This window comes from Sapajus apella, unplaced genomic scaffold, assembly GCF_009761245.1.
Source record: "Sapajus apella isolate SASKATOON/1434 unplaced genomic scaffold, GSC_monkey_1.0 scaffold69, whole genome shotgun sequence".
Taxonomy (NCBI): Eukaryota; Metazoa; Chordata; class Mammalia; order Primates; family Cebidae; genus Sapajus; species Sapajus apella.
Window position 1 is genome coordinate 10,484,038 of NW_022437009.1, and position 16,973 is coordinate 10,501,010.

At 44.9% G+C, this 16,973-nt stretch overlaps 2 protein-coding genes across 4 annotated transcripts in view; both read right to left on the reverse strand.

The window, feature by feature from the left end:
- GNAI3 (G protein subunit alpha i3) overlaps positions 1 to 7,986 on the reverse strand; it is a 47,734-nt gene extending 39,748 nt beyond the window's left edge. Inside the window, exon 1 of the mRNA XM_032249846.1 lies at positions 7,083 to 7,986. Coding sequence (XP_032105737.1) covers positions 7,083 to 7,200 — 118 coding nt within the window. The 5' untranslated portion in view covers positions 7,201 to 7,986. The remainder of the gene's footprint in view (positions 1 to 7,082) is intronic.
- A 2,077-nt stretch (positions 7,987 to 10,063) lies between these two features.
- On the reverse strand, positions 10,064 to 16,726 carry GPR61 (G protein-coupled receptor 61). Of its 3 annotated transcripts, none has more exons than XM_032249845.1 (3): positions 16,616 to 16,726; positions 11,260 to 13,377; positions 10,064 to 10,588 (listed from the first exon to the last, which is right to left on the reverse strand). In XM_032249845.1, the coding sequence occupies exon 2, from the start codon at positions 12,874 to 12,876 to the stop codon at positions 11,521 to 11,523; it is 1,356 nt and encodes a 451-aa protein (XP_032105736.1). In that variant the 5' UTR covers positions 12,877 to 13,377; positions 16,616 to 16,726; the 3' UTR covers positions 10,064 to 10,588; positions 11,260 to 11,520. The 3 variants fall into 3 exon arrangements, with proteins under 3 accessions (XP_032105736.1, XP_032105734.1, XP_032105733.1); XM_032249843.1 differs by having other exon boundaries at positions 11,260 to 13,380; XM_032249842.1 differs by having other exon boundaries at positions 11,260 to 13,479; positions 16,616 to 16,724.
- Positions 16,727 to 16,973: the final 247 nt, after the last annotated feature.

The window sequence follows — 16,973 nt, forward strand, 5'->3', positions numbered from 1 at the left end:
GAGAGAGAGAGAGAGACCTTGCATGCGCTCTCTCTCTTTCTTTCTCTCCTTTCCCCGGGAGTATGCTGTAGGAGAAACCAGGAAAGGAAGAGAGACAGGATTGGAAAAAAGGAAATACCTGCAGAGGCAAAACAACTTCCTTTTCCTTCCCAAGAAGCTAGAGGATGAAGAAGCTCAGCAGCATGGGGGAGGAATAGCATAGTGCTTCAGGTTTTACTAACCATCTCTAAAAGATCTCTAGACCAGGAATCACTTTTATCAGAGACAACTGCCTAAAAACTAAAAGACTTTTTGTAATAGTGCATGTAAGTTTAATATGCTAAAATTATTTTTTAAAGAAATGTAGTAGCAGCGCTTATTAGAACCTTACATGCCCTGTAAATCTATTATTAAGCACCCTAGTCTATGACCATCAGTGTAACTACAGGAATAGCATAGTCAGGGAAGATTACATTATTTTATTTCCTGAAAAAGGCCATATTTTCAGACTGCAAAAGTGATTAATGCTTCTACACGTGGCTGGCCAATTATCCCAGCACCATTTGTTGAAGAGGGTATCCTTTCCCACTTTACATTTTTGTTTGCTTTGTCAAAGATCAGTTGACTGGAAGTATTTGGCTTTATTTCTGGGTTCTCTATTCTGTTCCACTGGTCTATATGCCTGTTTTTATACCAGTACCATGCCGTTTTGGTGACTACGGCCTTACAGTACACATAGTTTGAAGTCGGGTAATTTAATGCCTCCAGATTTGTTCTTTTTGTTTAGTATTGTTTTGGCAATGTGGGCTCTTTTTTGGTTCCACATGAATTTTAGAATTGTTTTTTCTAGTTCTGTGAAGAATGATGGTGGTACTTTATTAGGAATTGCATTGAATTTGTAGACTGCTTTTGGCAGTATGGTCATTTTCACAATATTGATTCTACTCATCCATAAGCATGGGATGTGTTTCCATTTGTTCATGTCATCTATGACTTCTTTCAGCAGTGTTTTGTAGTTTTTCTTGTAGAGGTCTTTCACCTTCTTGGTCAAGTATATTCCTAAGGTGATTTTTTATTTGTTTTTGCAGCTATTGTAAAAGGGTTTAGTTCTTGATTTGATTCTCAGCTTGGTCGCTGTTGGTGTATAAGGCTACTGACTTAAATGTAAGACCCAAAACCATAAAAATTCTAAAAGACACCATTGGAAAAACCCTTCTATTTGCTGGCTTAGGCAAAGACTTCATAACCAAGAACCCAAAAGCAAATGCAAAGATAAAGATAAACAGATGGGACTTAACTAAACTAAAAAACTTCTGAACAACAGAAGAAATCAGCAGAGTACAGACAACCAACAGAGTGGGAGAAAATCTTCACAATCCATACATCTGACAAAGGACTAATATCCAGAATCTACAAGGAACTCAAATCAGCATGCCAAAAAAATGAACAATCCCATCAAAAAATGGGCTAAGGACATGAATAGACAATTATCACAAGAAGATATACAAATGGCCAACAAACATATGAAAAAATGCTCAACATCACTAATTATTAGGGAAATGCAAATCAAAACCACAATGTGATACCATCTTACTTCTGCAAGAATGGCCATAATCAAAAAATCAAAATATTATAGATGTTGGCATGGATGTGGTGAAAAGGGAACACTTTCACACTGTTGGTGGGAATGTAAACTAGCACAACCACTATGGAAAACAGTGTGGAGATTCCTTAAAGAACTAAAAGTATATCTATCATTTGATGCAGCAATCCCACTCCTGGGTATCTACCCTAAGGAAAGAAGCTATTATACAAAAAAGATACTTGCACACACGTTTATAATAAGCAGCACAATTCACAATTGAAAAAATATGGATTCAGCCCAAATGCCCATCAATCAATGAGTGGATAAAGAAAATCAATCTCTCTCTCTGTCTCTCTCTCACACACACAGAGAGAGAGAGATGGAATATTACTTAGCCATAAAAAGGGATGAAATAATGGCATTTGCAGAAACCTGGATGGAATTGGAGACCATTCCTCTAAGTGAAGTAACTCAGGAATGGAAAACCAAACGTTGTATACTCTCACTCATAAGTGGAAGCCAAGCCATGAGGATGCAAAGGCATAAAAATGATACAATGGACTTTGGGGACTCAGGAGAAATGGTGGGAGGGGGGTGAGGTATAAAAGACTACACACTGGGTAGAGCATACACTGCTCAGGTGATGGGTGCACCAAAATCTCAGAAATCACCACTAAACTTATTCATGTAATCAAAACCAACCTGTTCCCCAAAAATTACTGAAACATTTAAAAAGAAGAAAAGTGACTCATTCGTTTAAATAAAAGACACAAGAATAATAAGTGCTTATAAAACACAAAGTTTTTTTTTCCTGAGATGCAAGATGCATCCTCACATGAAATGTAACTGGCTATGAACCTTATCCCAAGTAAATGGCAAACACTATAAAGGATATAATCCTATAGGAGGATGTAATGTAATGGCATGTCTACCAAAGGACAGTCTTATTCTCAGCAATAAACATATTCAGCCAATAATATGCAGAGATTTAAATATAATCAATTGTATAACATAGAGTTTAAGTAAATTAGATGATTCCAGTTTTCTTTTGCCATACTTCCACCAGCAAATCCCAAAGAACAAAGTATTAATCTCATTTTTTTATGTTTTCTCAGAACCTACTAAAAGAAACTGTCAAGAAATGGAAATTCAGAGAGTACATCATTAAATAACTTACAAAACTAAATAATAAATCCTCAGTATAGTGGTGAGTAAAAAAAAAATGAAATAACATTTAATTTCTTTCACCACAAAAGGATATTTATTAAAATTCTTTGAAGATCTTTGAAAAGAATATATTAATATAAAAAATAATCAAATAGCTTTCTGAAAAACCTCTGAAAAAAGTAGCTAAAATGGTAAGTCTCACAATCATCATCAATGATAGAACTGAATTTTTTTGCTAGGCACTAATGTGAAGCATTTTACATACATTATCTCATTTCATATTATGAAATATCATCATCCTTCCTTTACATATGTAAAAATGATTCATATGGTTAAGTTACTTGCTCTGGGTCTCAGAGCTAATAAATGGAGGTGGAACTTAAATTTGTGTGACTCCAAAAGCAGGGCTCTATTATACCAGTGCTTCCCAACCTTTGTCACATGATGTCAAATGATAAAATATCACTTTTAATCACACATTAAAAACGATATGTGTGCCGGGAGCAGTGGCTCACGCCTGTAATCCCAGCACTTTGGGAAGTCAAGGAGGGCGGATCACGAGGTCAGGAGTTCGAGATCATCCTGGCCAACATGGTGAAACCCCGTCTCTACTAAAAATACAAAAATTAGCTGGATGTGGTGGTACTTGCCTGTAGTCCCAGCTACTCTGGAGGCTGAGGCAGGAGAATCACTTGAACCCAGGAGGTGGAGGTTACAGTGAGCCCAGACCGCACCACTGCACTCCAGCCTGGTGACAGAGCAAGACTCTGTCTCAAAAAAAAAAAAACAACAGATATTTGTTAAGGCTCATTGGGGTGAGCTGAAAGAGCTTGGTGAAAAAAAAATGTTCCTGCTTGCCCCAGGAGTCAAAAAGAAAAACAGCACACACACGAAATTTCTTTATATCATGAAATTGTGGCATGAAAAAAATACAAAGTATTACAGATAATATTAAATACTAAATTGGTATAAATTTAGTATTTATACTAAATAAAATTTTTTCAAATTACCAAATTGATGGTAGGATATGCACAGTGGCTCGAACTGGTAATCCCAGCACTTTGGGAGGCTGAGGTGGGAGGATCACATAAGGCCAAGCATTTGAGACCAGCCTGGGCAACATAATGAGACCCCCATCTCTCTTTTTAAAAATAATAAATAACCAAGCTACCAAATTCAGGAATTTTAAAGAGGAAACCAAAGATGTTCAAATGTAAGTTCAACTGTTGTAAAAGTCTGAATTTATAAAAATGACTTAAAACTTAAATGCTATAAAAAAAACTTGTAAACAGCACACCTATAAGCCATCCTAAGCACTGAACATTGGTTGCGAAGCTCTGCGTATTTTTTCAACATAATATGACAATTAAACACTAATTTGACATATCAGGATCTTTCTAAGAACATCTTTTTTTTTTTTGAGACAGAGTCTCACTTTGTCACCCAGGCTTGAGTGCAGTGGCGTCATCTCTGCTCATTCCAACCTCCGCCTCCCAGGTTCAAGTGATTCTCCTGCCTCAGCCTCCTAAGTAGCTTGGGACCACAAGCGCACACCACTACACCCAGCTAATTTTTGTATTTTTTAGTAGAGATGCAGTTTCTCCATGTTGGCCAGGCTGGTCTTGAACTCCTGATCTCGGGTGATCCACTAGCCTTAGCCTCAAAAAGTGCTGGGATTACTGGCATGAGCCACCAAGCCCAGCCCTTTCCAAGAACATCTAAAGGAAATTCAAACTAAAGATTATCAAAGGAAGAATTACAATACTGAAGTTTCTGTTAATAATCTGGCCCATATTAGCTTCTTAATTTGGTATAATTTCTATAATACCTATAATCTGTAACATTCATTTTGACTTAATAAAAATAGCTAATCTTCATGGCTAGTACTGTACTATGTGCCAAGCTGTGTTCTGCTTTACATTTTTGGCATATTTAATCCTCACAGCAATCCTAGAAGTAGCTCTATTTTCTCCATTTTAAAGATAAGAACACTGAGGCCAAGAGAAATTAACTTTCCCAAGGTTATAACTAGTAAATGGGAATTAGGATTTGAAGCACTCTGACTTCAGGACCCATGCATTAATCACCATGTTAAACTACACCCCCATATCATGTGCCAGGAGACACAAGGGTAAGTAGATAGATCTCAACTTAAACTAAGTTCCATGGCGATGAAGTAAAAATGACTTGCATTTACAGCAAAGGAGATATTATCCAGGAAAAAAAAAACTGTATACTGTTTTGGGTATATTTTGCTTATAGCAACAGAAGATTTTAATTTCCTATGTGTGTTATGACATGGCTCAAGCAAGATCATCTGTTTCTGCAACCTTTCTGAATTTGTGGATTAAACTTGCTCAAGAATATTTTTTAAAATCTTTCTTAAAAAAGAATGAAGTTAGTAAAAATTAAAAGCAAATATGTTCAGTACTTTGATTTTTACTTACTGCTTTTCAAGTTTCCTAAGTCATCAAGTGTTTAATTTTGTTTTTAACTAAATGCACTATGTATAAAATCCTGAATAAAAATTCTTCTAGACATTTGGACAAGTTACGCCTGTCCAAATTCTGTCTGCCTAATCCTGCCTTTTGGAAGAAAGTCTCAAAATTTCCAACTACATTACAATAGGCTGATGTCCTGAGGGTATCTCTATTGTTCAATGTAAATCAATTCACTCGAAGAAGATGAGAATACATCTTTAATTTCATAATCAATAAAGAAATTGTTAACACCCTGAATGTCATAGTTTATATTAAATTTCGCAAAGGCACCAAGAACCAATGTTCAATATTAGCTGGCTCAGGCTGGTTAATAGTAAATAGTTAAGGAGTACATATTATGCACCAGGGACCATGCTTATTCACCTGCTATACAGACAGTGGCAGTCTAGAACTACAATCTGAACTTGCATCTTCTGAAAGTTCAAGTATACAAACCAGAAGCTTAAGCTCCAATACGTAACTTTCCCTTTATAGTATATCCAAAAAAGCTATTACCAGAGCTTCTGCAATCTACAACTAACCAAATACGTTAACACGAAGAGACTAACAGGGGCACTTAGAATGTCCTGGGGTACAAAATAAGTCTTGGGTTACAGTGGCACATTCTGTTCTCTGGAGCTTTATACCACAAAAATTTTGTACTTCCCCTAAAGTGACTCCTTGTCCTTAAAAATCAGTTGTTTTAAAAAGTAAAGTTGTATTGCTTACAGAAACCACTACTCCTACTTATTCTTCTCTAACAGAAATACTACCCTAGAAAATACTAACAGTGAAGAAACGTGGCTAGATTTATTAGTAAGGTAATGCCAAAATTCTTTGTATGATTTACTGAACCTCTCAAAAATTTTAAAACTCATGCTAAGTAAAATACATCCGACTGTACAAAAAAAACCACTTAAAACGACGTGAGGTTAACATAAACAGTAATTCCTTAAGCTATTGGTTTTGCTTTGAAGAGGCCAAAAAGGATAACACAGCCACCAGAAGTCTACTCTTTACAGTAAATATGTCCAAGATAACTATTCCAACTGCACATCATCTATAGCAACTGTTCAGCACCCTCCAACGTGTAATCCCCTGTCCACTAGATCTTCTGCTACAAACCTCAAATAAATCATTCTTTAAATTTCTTCAGCTCACACCATTTCCCATCCTTTTATGAAAACACAGAAAGGAATTATACAACCTTTAAAATAAAAATGACAGAAACGGTGGAAAAGTAGAGATGGCCTCTGCACCCAAGCTCTTTTCCTTTATATCTGATAACTTGCTATTTAACTCACCTACCTACCTTCATGTTCCTGGATAATACAGAGTTCCTCTAACAGTTCAAGAGACTCTCTAACAAATGTCAACGTCCTTATGTGGCCATTCTGTTCCAGCCTCTATACCATCCATTCAAGCTTCCTAGCTTTATTCTGCCAAAGAACAACGACGCTCCAAACAAACCATTACACAAGCCCAAAATATACTCTATCCCGTCCTCGTTACCAAGACGCTGCAACCCAATGTAAAACCTTCCCTAATATCAACTCTTCCTTTATGAACTTTTCCCATATTCCTACTGCCTCAATATCCTACCGCCCCATACTCCCCAGCTCTCTCAGCTAAACGCAATTCCAGCCCGGAGTCACACCCTCCACAGCCGAATTCCTGCAACCCCAAAACCCCACCTCCCTCATCACACCCTCTGGGGCCTCAGCTATGAAGCCCAACACCCCGCCCCACACCCGCCACGCCCTCCAGATCCCTTTAAGGTCCTTTCCATCGGCCCGACTAGACCCCGTTGAGGCCTTCCAAACGCCTGGGCTCTCCCGACTACCACTCCGTCCCCGCCTCCAGCCCCTCACCGAGTAGCAGCAGCTTCACTTCTTTGGCCGCTTTTTCCCCGTCCTCCCTTAAGTTGCGGTCGATCATCTTGCTTCGCTCCACTGCCGCCTTGTCTTCGGCGCTCAACGTGCAGCCCATGGCGGCGGCAGGAGAGGGGACACGGGCCCGGGCTCACTCACACACCGCGGGAACTGCCACTCGGCAGGCTGAGGCAGCGTCTACTGCTGGGCGGCGCCCCTCTCCTTCAGCTCCCTTAGCGCCCAGAAGAACCGGATATCCGGCGTTTACGACACTTCCGGTGACGCCCCGCAGCCTTTACCGTTTAAGCCCCTCTCCTCTGGGAGAGAAATTGAGACCGAAAGCGGAAGTCACGGGGACCGGGCGACTGGGCTGGGCGACGGATCAGCCGAGCTTCGAGATTCTGTTAAGTTCGCTGCCCGCCGCCCAATTTGAAGCCCCGTTTACCTTTCAGCTACCTGATTTGGTAAAATGGAGAAAAACCGGGGCCTCCCAACTCATAATGCCAGTTTTGAGGCGGAGATTTCTGAATTAAAGCCTACATCCCGCGTGGGAATTTCTGCTGGGAATTTCTCGCCTGCCAGAAAACCCCTTTGATCTCTGGCTGTGGAGACCCGGGACCCCTACCCAAATGTGGGACACTGCCTCCGTTGGGGTTATCTCAGATCAGTGGAATGGGAACAAATTGCCCGGCCTGGGCCACGTTCTCATCTCACATCTGAGATTGTAACATCGACTGTGCCTAGGACCTTTTTGCCCTCTCTGGCCCACTAACTCTTCTCAAAATGTCCCCTGGTCCTTATGCTATTATGGACGTATTTCTGTGGTCTTGAGATTTGCTTAACTCCTATGCTGGCAAAAGGCCGCTTGAAATCGCTAGCAGATACTCGATAACTTAAAAGGGTTAAGCCTGTAGTTCCTCCATAAAATTTCCCGGCTGCCCTCCTCTTCAGTATAAGCCAGATCTTCCTACCTTAGAGTCTTAGAACTAAAACCAAGATATGTCAACTTCAATTACACACCCCAAAACAAACCAGTGCATCCCTGTGAATCTTCTACTAAAATTTCCAGTTGCAGTAACATACAAAAGGAGAAGTTCTAGTAAAATTTACCTCTCAGCCCTAGTATCACCTGACACTTAAGTCCACTGTGAAAGCCAGACTGTTAGCTTCTTTCACGAATAACCCTGGATACTGCATGAAGGTAGTCCTAAATTAACTTCTCAGCCAAATAAGTCCACATTTACCATACATTCTACCGAAGGGAACTTAGTCTCTAAAACCTTTCCCTGTGATTGTAAATTACTTTCTTTCTCTAATAGAATCTGAACTTTAGAATGTAAGGTTCCAACAGAGAGTTCTATATATAGTGATGATCCATTAATTAGGAGGATTTGAGCCATCTTAAACAGCCTCATCCACCATAACTCTTACCAATGCCAATTCTTCAAGGTTTGAAAAGTCCCCCAGTCATTCCCAAATGACTGTTAGAATGAAAGGGACTGCTTTTTCCTTATCAATACTTTTGGGGAAAAAGGGCAAGAGGAAAGGGAAGTAAAACCAGTATTTATTGAGTACCTATTTGCCGGGTATGGCTAAGGTGCTTCCACAGCCCATCTCTTAATCCTCACAACAACCCTGTGAGGTAGGTAATAATGATCCCCATTTTTACAGGTGAGGAAGTAGGCTCAGAGAAATTAAGCAGCTTTCCCAACTTCACACAGTAAGTAAGTAGATCTGTCTGACTCCAGAGTTGCCCTTTTCTATCATGCCCCTGTAGGATATTGCCTGGAGATACCTGATGAAAGCCTATGGTTTTCATCTAGGATTGGGAGTTACCACAACAGCAGCAGGATGCAGGAAAAAGTAACTGACCGGATGGTTGCCTCAATCTGTTGATTCTTCTGTGAGTTAGAGAGGTCAGATTTTGTCCAGGAACAGCTTTCAGAGCCAAAGATTACGTACTGAACTTTACCAAGGCATCCTGGTGACTAGAAAACTCCTGGAAGGTGAACACAGCAGAAATTGCTGGGAAAGTTCTCAGCATAATAAAAGAGAAATTTTTATTTCCTTCATGATCCACTCCTACAGGGAAAAATAAACGGCAAATGAACCCATGTATGTCAAACTCTGTAATAAACACCAGTGAGATCACAGTGTCAGGAAATTTCAGCCTGAATTAAAGATACCCTTGCTCTTAAAACTTTCTTCTTTGATGTATGTGAAGGAAGGGCTGGAGGGCAAAGTCAAAGGAAAAGGCAAAATAAATTAACAAAATGGCTGCCAGGCAATGTTTAATGACCTCCCCTTCCCCCTTCCTTTCACCACATACAATCGCCTTTCGTCCGTCCATTGGACTCACACTGCCACCTGCTGGCAATGCTTTGGATCTACTAGCTGATCAGTAGTGTTTGCAAGTTTTTTTTCCTGTCTAGGAGTGATTGATTCCTCAGCATGCATTTTTTTAGTAGAGAGGAGAGGTGAACATGTTTTTCAATCACAAAGGACGCTCCTCCCTCTATATACTATGTTTTTAGGGGACTTCCTCAATGTAATAGGCACTAGACTGGTATAATAGCCTAGTGATAGGAAGACAAACCTAGAAATCCTAGAAATTTTTCTAGAACACAAGGGGGAAAGCTGTTTGCCCAGTTTCATTTAACTTTTTTGCTTCCTTAGAGAGTTTCATTTATACTCCCCATGCTTTCTACAGTCTGCAGGAAGCTTGCAGGTATGCATCTTGCTGCCATGGACTGAACTCTCAGAAGTCGGAGCCATGAATATATTCTTCAATATATTTCTCAAGCACATTGTGTAGTGCTTTATCAGATCTAAGTGCTTTGTAGAAATACAAGGCATCTGATCAAATTAGACTATGAACTCCTTAAAAGCAGTGACCACACACTGTGTGGGTCCCAGGGACTAGTGGGTGTTCAACTATTATGCACTGAATTGAACTAAAGGAGTCAATGTTGATATCAGTATAACCTTTTATCATAAAAATTATTTATTAGCTGTTTAAAGGGGAGACTATCCCACTCCTACCAGCCCATTTCCCCATTTGATCCTCAGTGAGCCAGGAATTTGATCAAATACAGACCACACCACCCTCTGGCCCTGCCTTGACCCTTTAGTGTTACCTGATTCAATTGAGGGAAGTAGGATGGACAGGTGGTCCCAGATGGGTGTCCTGTCAGGTTTGCAATTATTCCCTCTTTGTTGAAAATACCACCACCAATACCAACCAACACAGTTCCTACAGTCTCAATCAGTGAACAGCCAAGACCAACTCCTGTGCCCTCTCTCCAACCCAGTGCTGCAGATAGGAGAGAGATTTAAGTCTTTGTCACTGAAGCTAATTTTGAGAGCGATGAATGGGAGTAGGGAGGCATTTAATGGATCATGGAAACCCCACCCTTCCCATGCCCAACCTTAGTCTCTTGTACCCGATTGTCCAGGGGGCTGGAGGTGGGTCACTGCCATGAGGAGAGAGATCAGGGAGGCCAGTCCTGGAAAGAAAAGATTCAAGGTATTATTGATCAGGCTGATTACCTGGCCTCTCTGTATCTAGCCACTTTACCAATTCAAATGCCAACCCCCACCCTCACCCATCTGACCCCCAGTCATTCTAGTTCTTCCTCCTAAAAGGGAGGAAAAGCCATCCTGCCTTATTCTTGTCTCTGCTGAGATCAGGCTCCACCCTTGATCTCCTGTGTGCAGAAAAGAGACAGAAAAATAGAACAGAAAGGCTTTTCTGAAGAGTGGGAGAGAGAGAGCTGCAGTCAGCTTTACTGTCTTCTACTCCATGTATCCTAATTGCTATTTTGTCTTGTTTCTGGCCAAACTCAGTAAAGGAATATACCCTACTGGTCCTCTCACTTTAAGGAAATCTCGGGTATAAAACCAGAAAAAAGATCTATTAACTCAAATGGAAACGCTTGGCTGTAATTTAGTTCTTTTTAAACCTAGCAAGGAAATGAGAAAACATGGGTCATTTTCTTACCTTGCTTGGGTGCAATTACTGCCCTGGACAATTACACTGAAAAATAAGGTATCCTAAATGGCCCCTAGAATAACTCCAAACCTGGCCTGCTGCCTTGTATCTTCCAACTCCTACCCTTAGAGAATTCCCTGCTTCTGGAGGCATGGAAAGTTCACTGGTTGAGAGGCTTTACCTCACCTTTGTGACCCTTTTCTCTCGTCACCGTCTCACCATACCCAGGTTCCCTCCCCCAGCAGTCCAAGATCACCACCAAGTCCAAGACTTTTGCACACGTTCATCCCGTTGGCTCTGTTTCTGACCCAGGAAACACTAAGCAAACACCATGTGCAGAGACCCCAGCCTCAGCCCTAGCCAGCTGGGAAAAGGTGATCCCACAAGGTGGTCCTTGCGATCATAACTGGTCCCAGCCCCATATCCCTCCGAGTGTCCAGCGGCCCATCATGACTCCAGCCGGGGTGAGGGGGCAGGACGGAGGTAGCTGTCTGACATGATGATGTCGCTGGTGAGTTGCTGCTCCAGGAACTCAGAGGTCTCCTCAGCTATCTGGCCTGGGATTCGAAAGTCAACAGCAGGTGGTTCCTGCTTGGGGCTGGGTAGGGGCCGGGAAACCCAGGACTCGGAGGGACAGCCAGTCCCCTGAAGGAACTGCAGGAAGTTCTCCTCAATGGAGCCCTCCCGGCTAGGCAGCCTCAGCTCCTCCTCTGGAGCTGGCTTGAAGAAGCAGACAAACTGCTTGCTGAGCTCCCCCCGGATCTGTCGATTGAGACATCCATAGAAGAAAGGGTTGGAAGTGAAGCAAAAGTAGCCGATCCAGGTCACCACACTCTCCACCTGCCCAGGTGAAATGGGCTGAGCACTCAGGGCAACATAGAGGTGGAAAGAAAAGTAGGGCAACCAACAGAGCAGGAACTGTCCCCCCACAGCCAGGAGAACCACTGCTGCTTTCCCTCCCCCAAACGTCCGGTGTGGGGTGGTCTGGGGGGCCCCCGAGCTGGTGACCATCGTGGAGCGGCTGCTGAGAGATTCGGAGCGTTGCCGGGGTGTCTCCATCCACGTGGGCAGTGGCCCGTGCTGCATGGCAGCCACGCGGGCCACTCGAAACATGCTGCAGTAGACCACAAGGATGAGGAGCAGGGGCAACAGGAAGTAAAGGACAGCAAAGACCACCACAAAAAGCTGGCAGTAGGCACTGTGGCTCCATTGGAGTGAACAGCCTGGGGGGACACTGGGAGTTCCTTCCTCCCAGGAGACCCTTCCCAACACTGGCACAGAAGCCATGGCCAAGGCCTTCACCCACACACCCACCAGCACAGAGGCCACCAGCCCCAGCGTCATGCGCACCTCGTAGCGCATGGGGTGGACCACGTAATAGTAGCGCTCCACATTGATGGCCGACACCGAGAGGATGGCCAGGCTGACAAAGCACACGCTCAGGAACAAGTAGAGGCGGCAGGCCACCTCCCCAAAGAGGGCGTGGTCAAAGAGGGCAGAGCTGGAGAGCATGGCCAGGGGCATGAGGGTCAGGGCAGCCAGCAGGTCCACCAGGCAGAGGTGGAAGACGAAGACAAATTTTCGGAGGGCAGGCGTCTTGGCGATCACGGCCATCACAGCAGCATTGCCAGCCACAGCAGTCAAGTCCAGCAGGAGCATGAAGAAGAGGGCCACAGATTCCGAAGCTACGTCCCGCAGCCCCACCTCCGGGACCCCGCTGGCAGTAGAGGGACCTGGGGTCTGAGGGACCCTCCCGAAAGTGGAAGAGTTCCCTGATGACTGGGGAATGGATGAGGACTCCATGGGGCCGAAAGAGGACACCCAGGGTACCTCCTGTCACAGGCCCATCCCCCATCCTAGTTCAGCGATCCTGGGATGGCGAGCCCAGGCTCAGGATTCCCGATTTCGTAGGGGGCACCTCCTACTGAGCCTCTTGGGCAGGCTTGTCTGTGTACAGAGCACCAGGCCAGGCAGCTGAAATGTCAGAAGCTCATATCCCTTTCTGGCCGGAGGTAGCTCCAGGGTCTGGCTTGGTGACTGCTAAGAAGCAGGAGACGTGAGAGGTGCGGGAGCCTGACCCACTCAACACTCCGCCTTCAGAATGGCCTTCACCTCTTCCTTTTGCATCTCCTTTCTGCCGTTCTTGTTCTCCATACCCTTCTACCCTTTCCAGAACTGGTAGCCAGGGATTCTAAATCCTCTGTCTCTCTTTCCCAGGGTCCTGCTGATCTCTGGGATAGTGCCTCAGTTTTAGGGTTGCTTATGTAAATTTCCTGATTTCTTGTCTCCTCAGAATGGCAGGAGCTGCTGGGGAGTAGAAGGAGCACAAAGTTTAGTTTCTAGTCCCAGTTCTGGGCATTACTAACTCTGTGAATCTTCTGAACTTCAGCTGCCTCATAAAGCCATCTGTAAAATGAAAGGAAGAACACCTGCTTCACAACTGTGTTTCTGGATCCTGCGTGATCTGTTAATAATACTGACAAGCAGTAGTGTTGATACAGGGTTTTCCACGTGCCAGGCCCTGTTCTCCGCACCCTGCCTATATTAACTCATTTTACTCCTCACACCACCCTGTGAGGTAGACATGATTTTTATCTCCATTTTGCAAGGGATGAAACTGAGGCCTAGAGAGGTTAGGTAACTTACACAAGGTCACACAGCTAGTAAGCAGCAAGGGCTGGGCACCTACCCAGGCAGTCTGGCCCCACGGCCAGTACTCTTGCCCACTGTGCCATGCCATATGTGAAGGTGCCCTCTGTGCCAGCTGGACAGAGGCATCCAGTATAGTTGCTGAGTTTCAGCTGTCTCTAAAAATGTCTCTTGCTGCACTACTATCACCTGAAATGGGGAGCTGTGCTTTAGGCTCTTTTGACATCACTTCTCCCAGGACAAAGAGCTGCCACTTTGGGAATGTTGAGAAGGAGCAGTGAAAACAAGATGTCCCACCTGGAAGGAAATTGAGAAGCCAGCTCATCCAGCCTGCACTGTTCCCAAAACCAGAAGTCACTTGAAAGCTGCCCTCCTCCACCCACTCATGAACTCTTCAAGGCCACTGTGCCCCTCCCATGGGGAGGGAGCTGCTCCCAACCTCCCGCTCCCCAGATCCTCAAGCCTCTGGTCACTGGAGCTGACCCTCAGAGGATCCCGGACTCAAAGCCGTCTTGATTCTGGACTGTTACCACAGTCACAGAACAAAGAGCAGGGAGGAGGCACCTGGGTAGGAGGGTGGCTAGGAGTGAGGGTGGGTGGTGGGCTGTGATGGTGGAAGTGGGTGAGCATAGAGCAGAAAAGAAAACTGGAAGAGGCTGGAGAGGAGGAAGTCTGTGGTTTCAGTCCCTCATTTCTCCTGATCAAATGGCAGACCAAATCTATTTTCTGTGTCTCATTACCCATGTTGAGTTTGTGTATAATTGAAATAGGTTGCCCGATGTAATTAACCATTTTTTTTTTCATTTACATATACTATTCTTGCAGTCCAGATTCCCTCAGGATAGTGTGCTGAGTTCTGCAAATTAGAAGCAAAGTGCAGACATGCCAAGTCTGATGGCCTTTCTGTAGGCAAGTCACAAGTTACAAGGACACAGTTTTCTCATCTGTGAGATGGGAGAGTTGGACTGGACAACGTCTGAGGTTCCTATACAGGATAACATTTGATTACTCTGTGAGTTCCTGGGCTACGGAGGGCAGAGATTGGTTTCAAGCTGCCCTTGTCCACCCACTCATGCATTCCTCAAGGCCACTGTGCCCCTCCTGTGGGAAGGGAGCTGCTCCCAACCTCCTGCTCCCCAGATCCCCGAATCTCTGGTCCCTGGAGCTGACCCTTGGAGGATCCCTGACCCAGAACTCCCTTGGCTCTGTGCTGTTACTTCAGTGACAGAACAAGAAGTGGGGAGGGGGCGCTGAAGTTGCTCAGTTAGAAAACTCATCATTTCTATGGCTGCAATAAAGAGGACCACATGGCAAGATGGGCCCCACTCTCCTCCACATTAGAGCCTTACAGTCTCATTTGGTTTTCGGTGTTTCCATGAACTTTACACCAATCCTACTTCTAACATGCTATGCCTGCAATAAGTGCTTGATACAATTTTGTGAATTGAATCAAACTCGAATTGATAGTTGAATCCCTGCCCCCTAGGACAAACTCCAAGAATACTCAGTCAGCCAGCTGTGTGCCAGCCAAAAGACTCTTGTGGAAAGGGTAGCTGGGGCTCCCGGACTTGAGGACGCCCTAACTTTGGGCAACGGCCTAGAGACATGCCTCTCTCTAGGGATACAGAAGGCTCGTTTCACAGTTAGGTTGCCCACAGAGACTTAGGGTCTGCAGAGAAGATGAAGAGTGGGCACAAAAGTGAGATATCAGCTTCTCATAGTCTGCCAGGAAAAATGCCTGAAAGAAATGCTAGGAGAAGCATCCTTCCCCTTACTCTTCGTGCTGCAATTTACCTATCCCTTTTGCCAATGAGTGAGACCCAGATGATGTGGGTCAGAGTCCTTCCCTGATGGCTGAAGGAGGAGAGGCCCACCGTGTCTGGATGGACATCAAGAATCCCCGACTGGGGAAAACAGACATGGTTTCCACGTGGAGCTGGAGGGATGCCATGCAGCCATGATGGAGCCGTGAGCAAGAAGGCATTGGGCATTGCTCTTTTTCATAGCCCCCTCAAGCTTGCCAGTATCTCCACAATGACTCCTAGGTGTGAGGATTGCAATTTACCTCTTAACAGACAGATCAGTGTATCTGGCTAGTCGGCATTCCCTCACTGATGGACTGGGGTTATGGAGGGGAGGGCTGTGGTGTAACCGTTTCATAGGTGAAACCCAGGGAGCCTCACTCCTCTCCCAGGTCATATCGTTATGCCTACTCCCCCAATAGATGCTTTCCTTCCTCCACTACTTCCTTCCAACAACACCCCTCTTACCTCCAGGACCTTCAGTCCCTAGAAGGCTTTGACGCTAGGGCCTGAGGTCTGGGCCTCTAGCAGGGGCACAGTCAAGTTACAGTATGCAAGATGTACATAAGTGCCCAGCCCAAGGCCACAGAGATGTCGGGATTCACATGCCCCTGTTTCCCAGATACAGAGCTTCATCCCAAAGACCTGAGCCTGCCCTTCCTTCAGACAAGAACATGCCCCTCCTTAAGCTAGAGGAGATTTCCAGGGAGCCACAACACCTCTCCTCAGCAGAGTTGCCCACACCCAGGACACAGTTGCCCATCAGCCTGGATGCTGAAGGGCCCATTCCTAGAATGTGGGAGACCCATCTCTATGACATGGAGCATAACAGATGGAGAACACTGTTTGTCTGCAGGATATGGGTACTCCTGTCGGCAGGAGATGATCAACCCCCCAGCTCTGGGCTTCAGAGATGCCCACACCCCAATACTGCCTTTGGGATACCTAAGAGCACATCTCCTGATCAAACTGCTCACCAGAAGGTAGACAGGGCTGGTCCTTGGAAAGCCACCCTTCTGTGGGGATACCTCGGCACTCACCACCAGGCCCTGGGTCTGGCCCCCATTCCTGGCCTAGTCGGCAACTCCTACCTTTGCTGAGCAGCCCCGGCTCCCATGTGATAGCTCCTCTCAGCTGATGCTTCTCCAAGGCTGCTGAAGCCTGAAGCACTGCAGTGAGCGGTGAGAGGCAGCCGGCAAAGCAGAGTGCTCTGAGAGCCTCTGGGTCCTAATGGCCTCCTGCTTCCCACCCAGCCCCTTGGAGCCACTTCTGGAGCAAAAAGATGGGCACCAATGTCCCAGGCAAGGTGCCCAACAGTGAGCTCAACTCCTCTCACTTCTCTCAGGCTGCCGGACTGCATCGCCAAAGTTTCAGGGGGCCACGTAATGATAGGCAGGGAGACCCTCCTGATCAGCCTGATGAAGTGAAAAAAAAGTACATGGAGTCAGA

What these genes read in the sequence shown, in the direction of transcription:
- GPR61 (XM_032249845.1), bottom strand. Translation starts at nt 12,876, where the DNA reads ATGGAGTCCTCATCCATTCCCCAGTCATCAGGGAACTCTTCCACTTTC.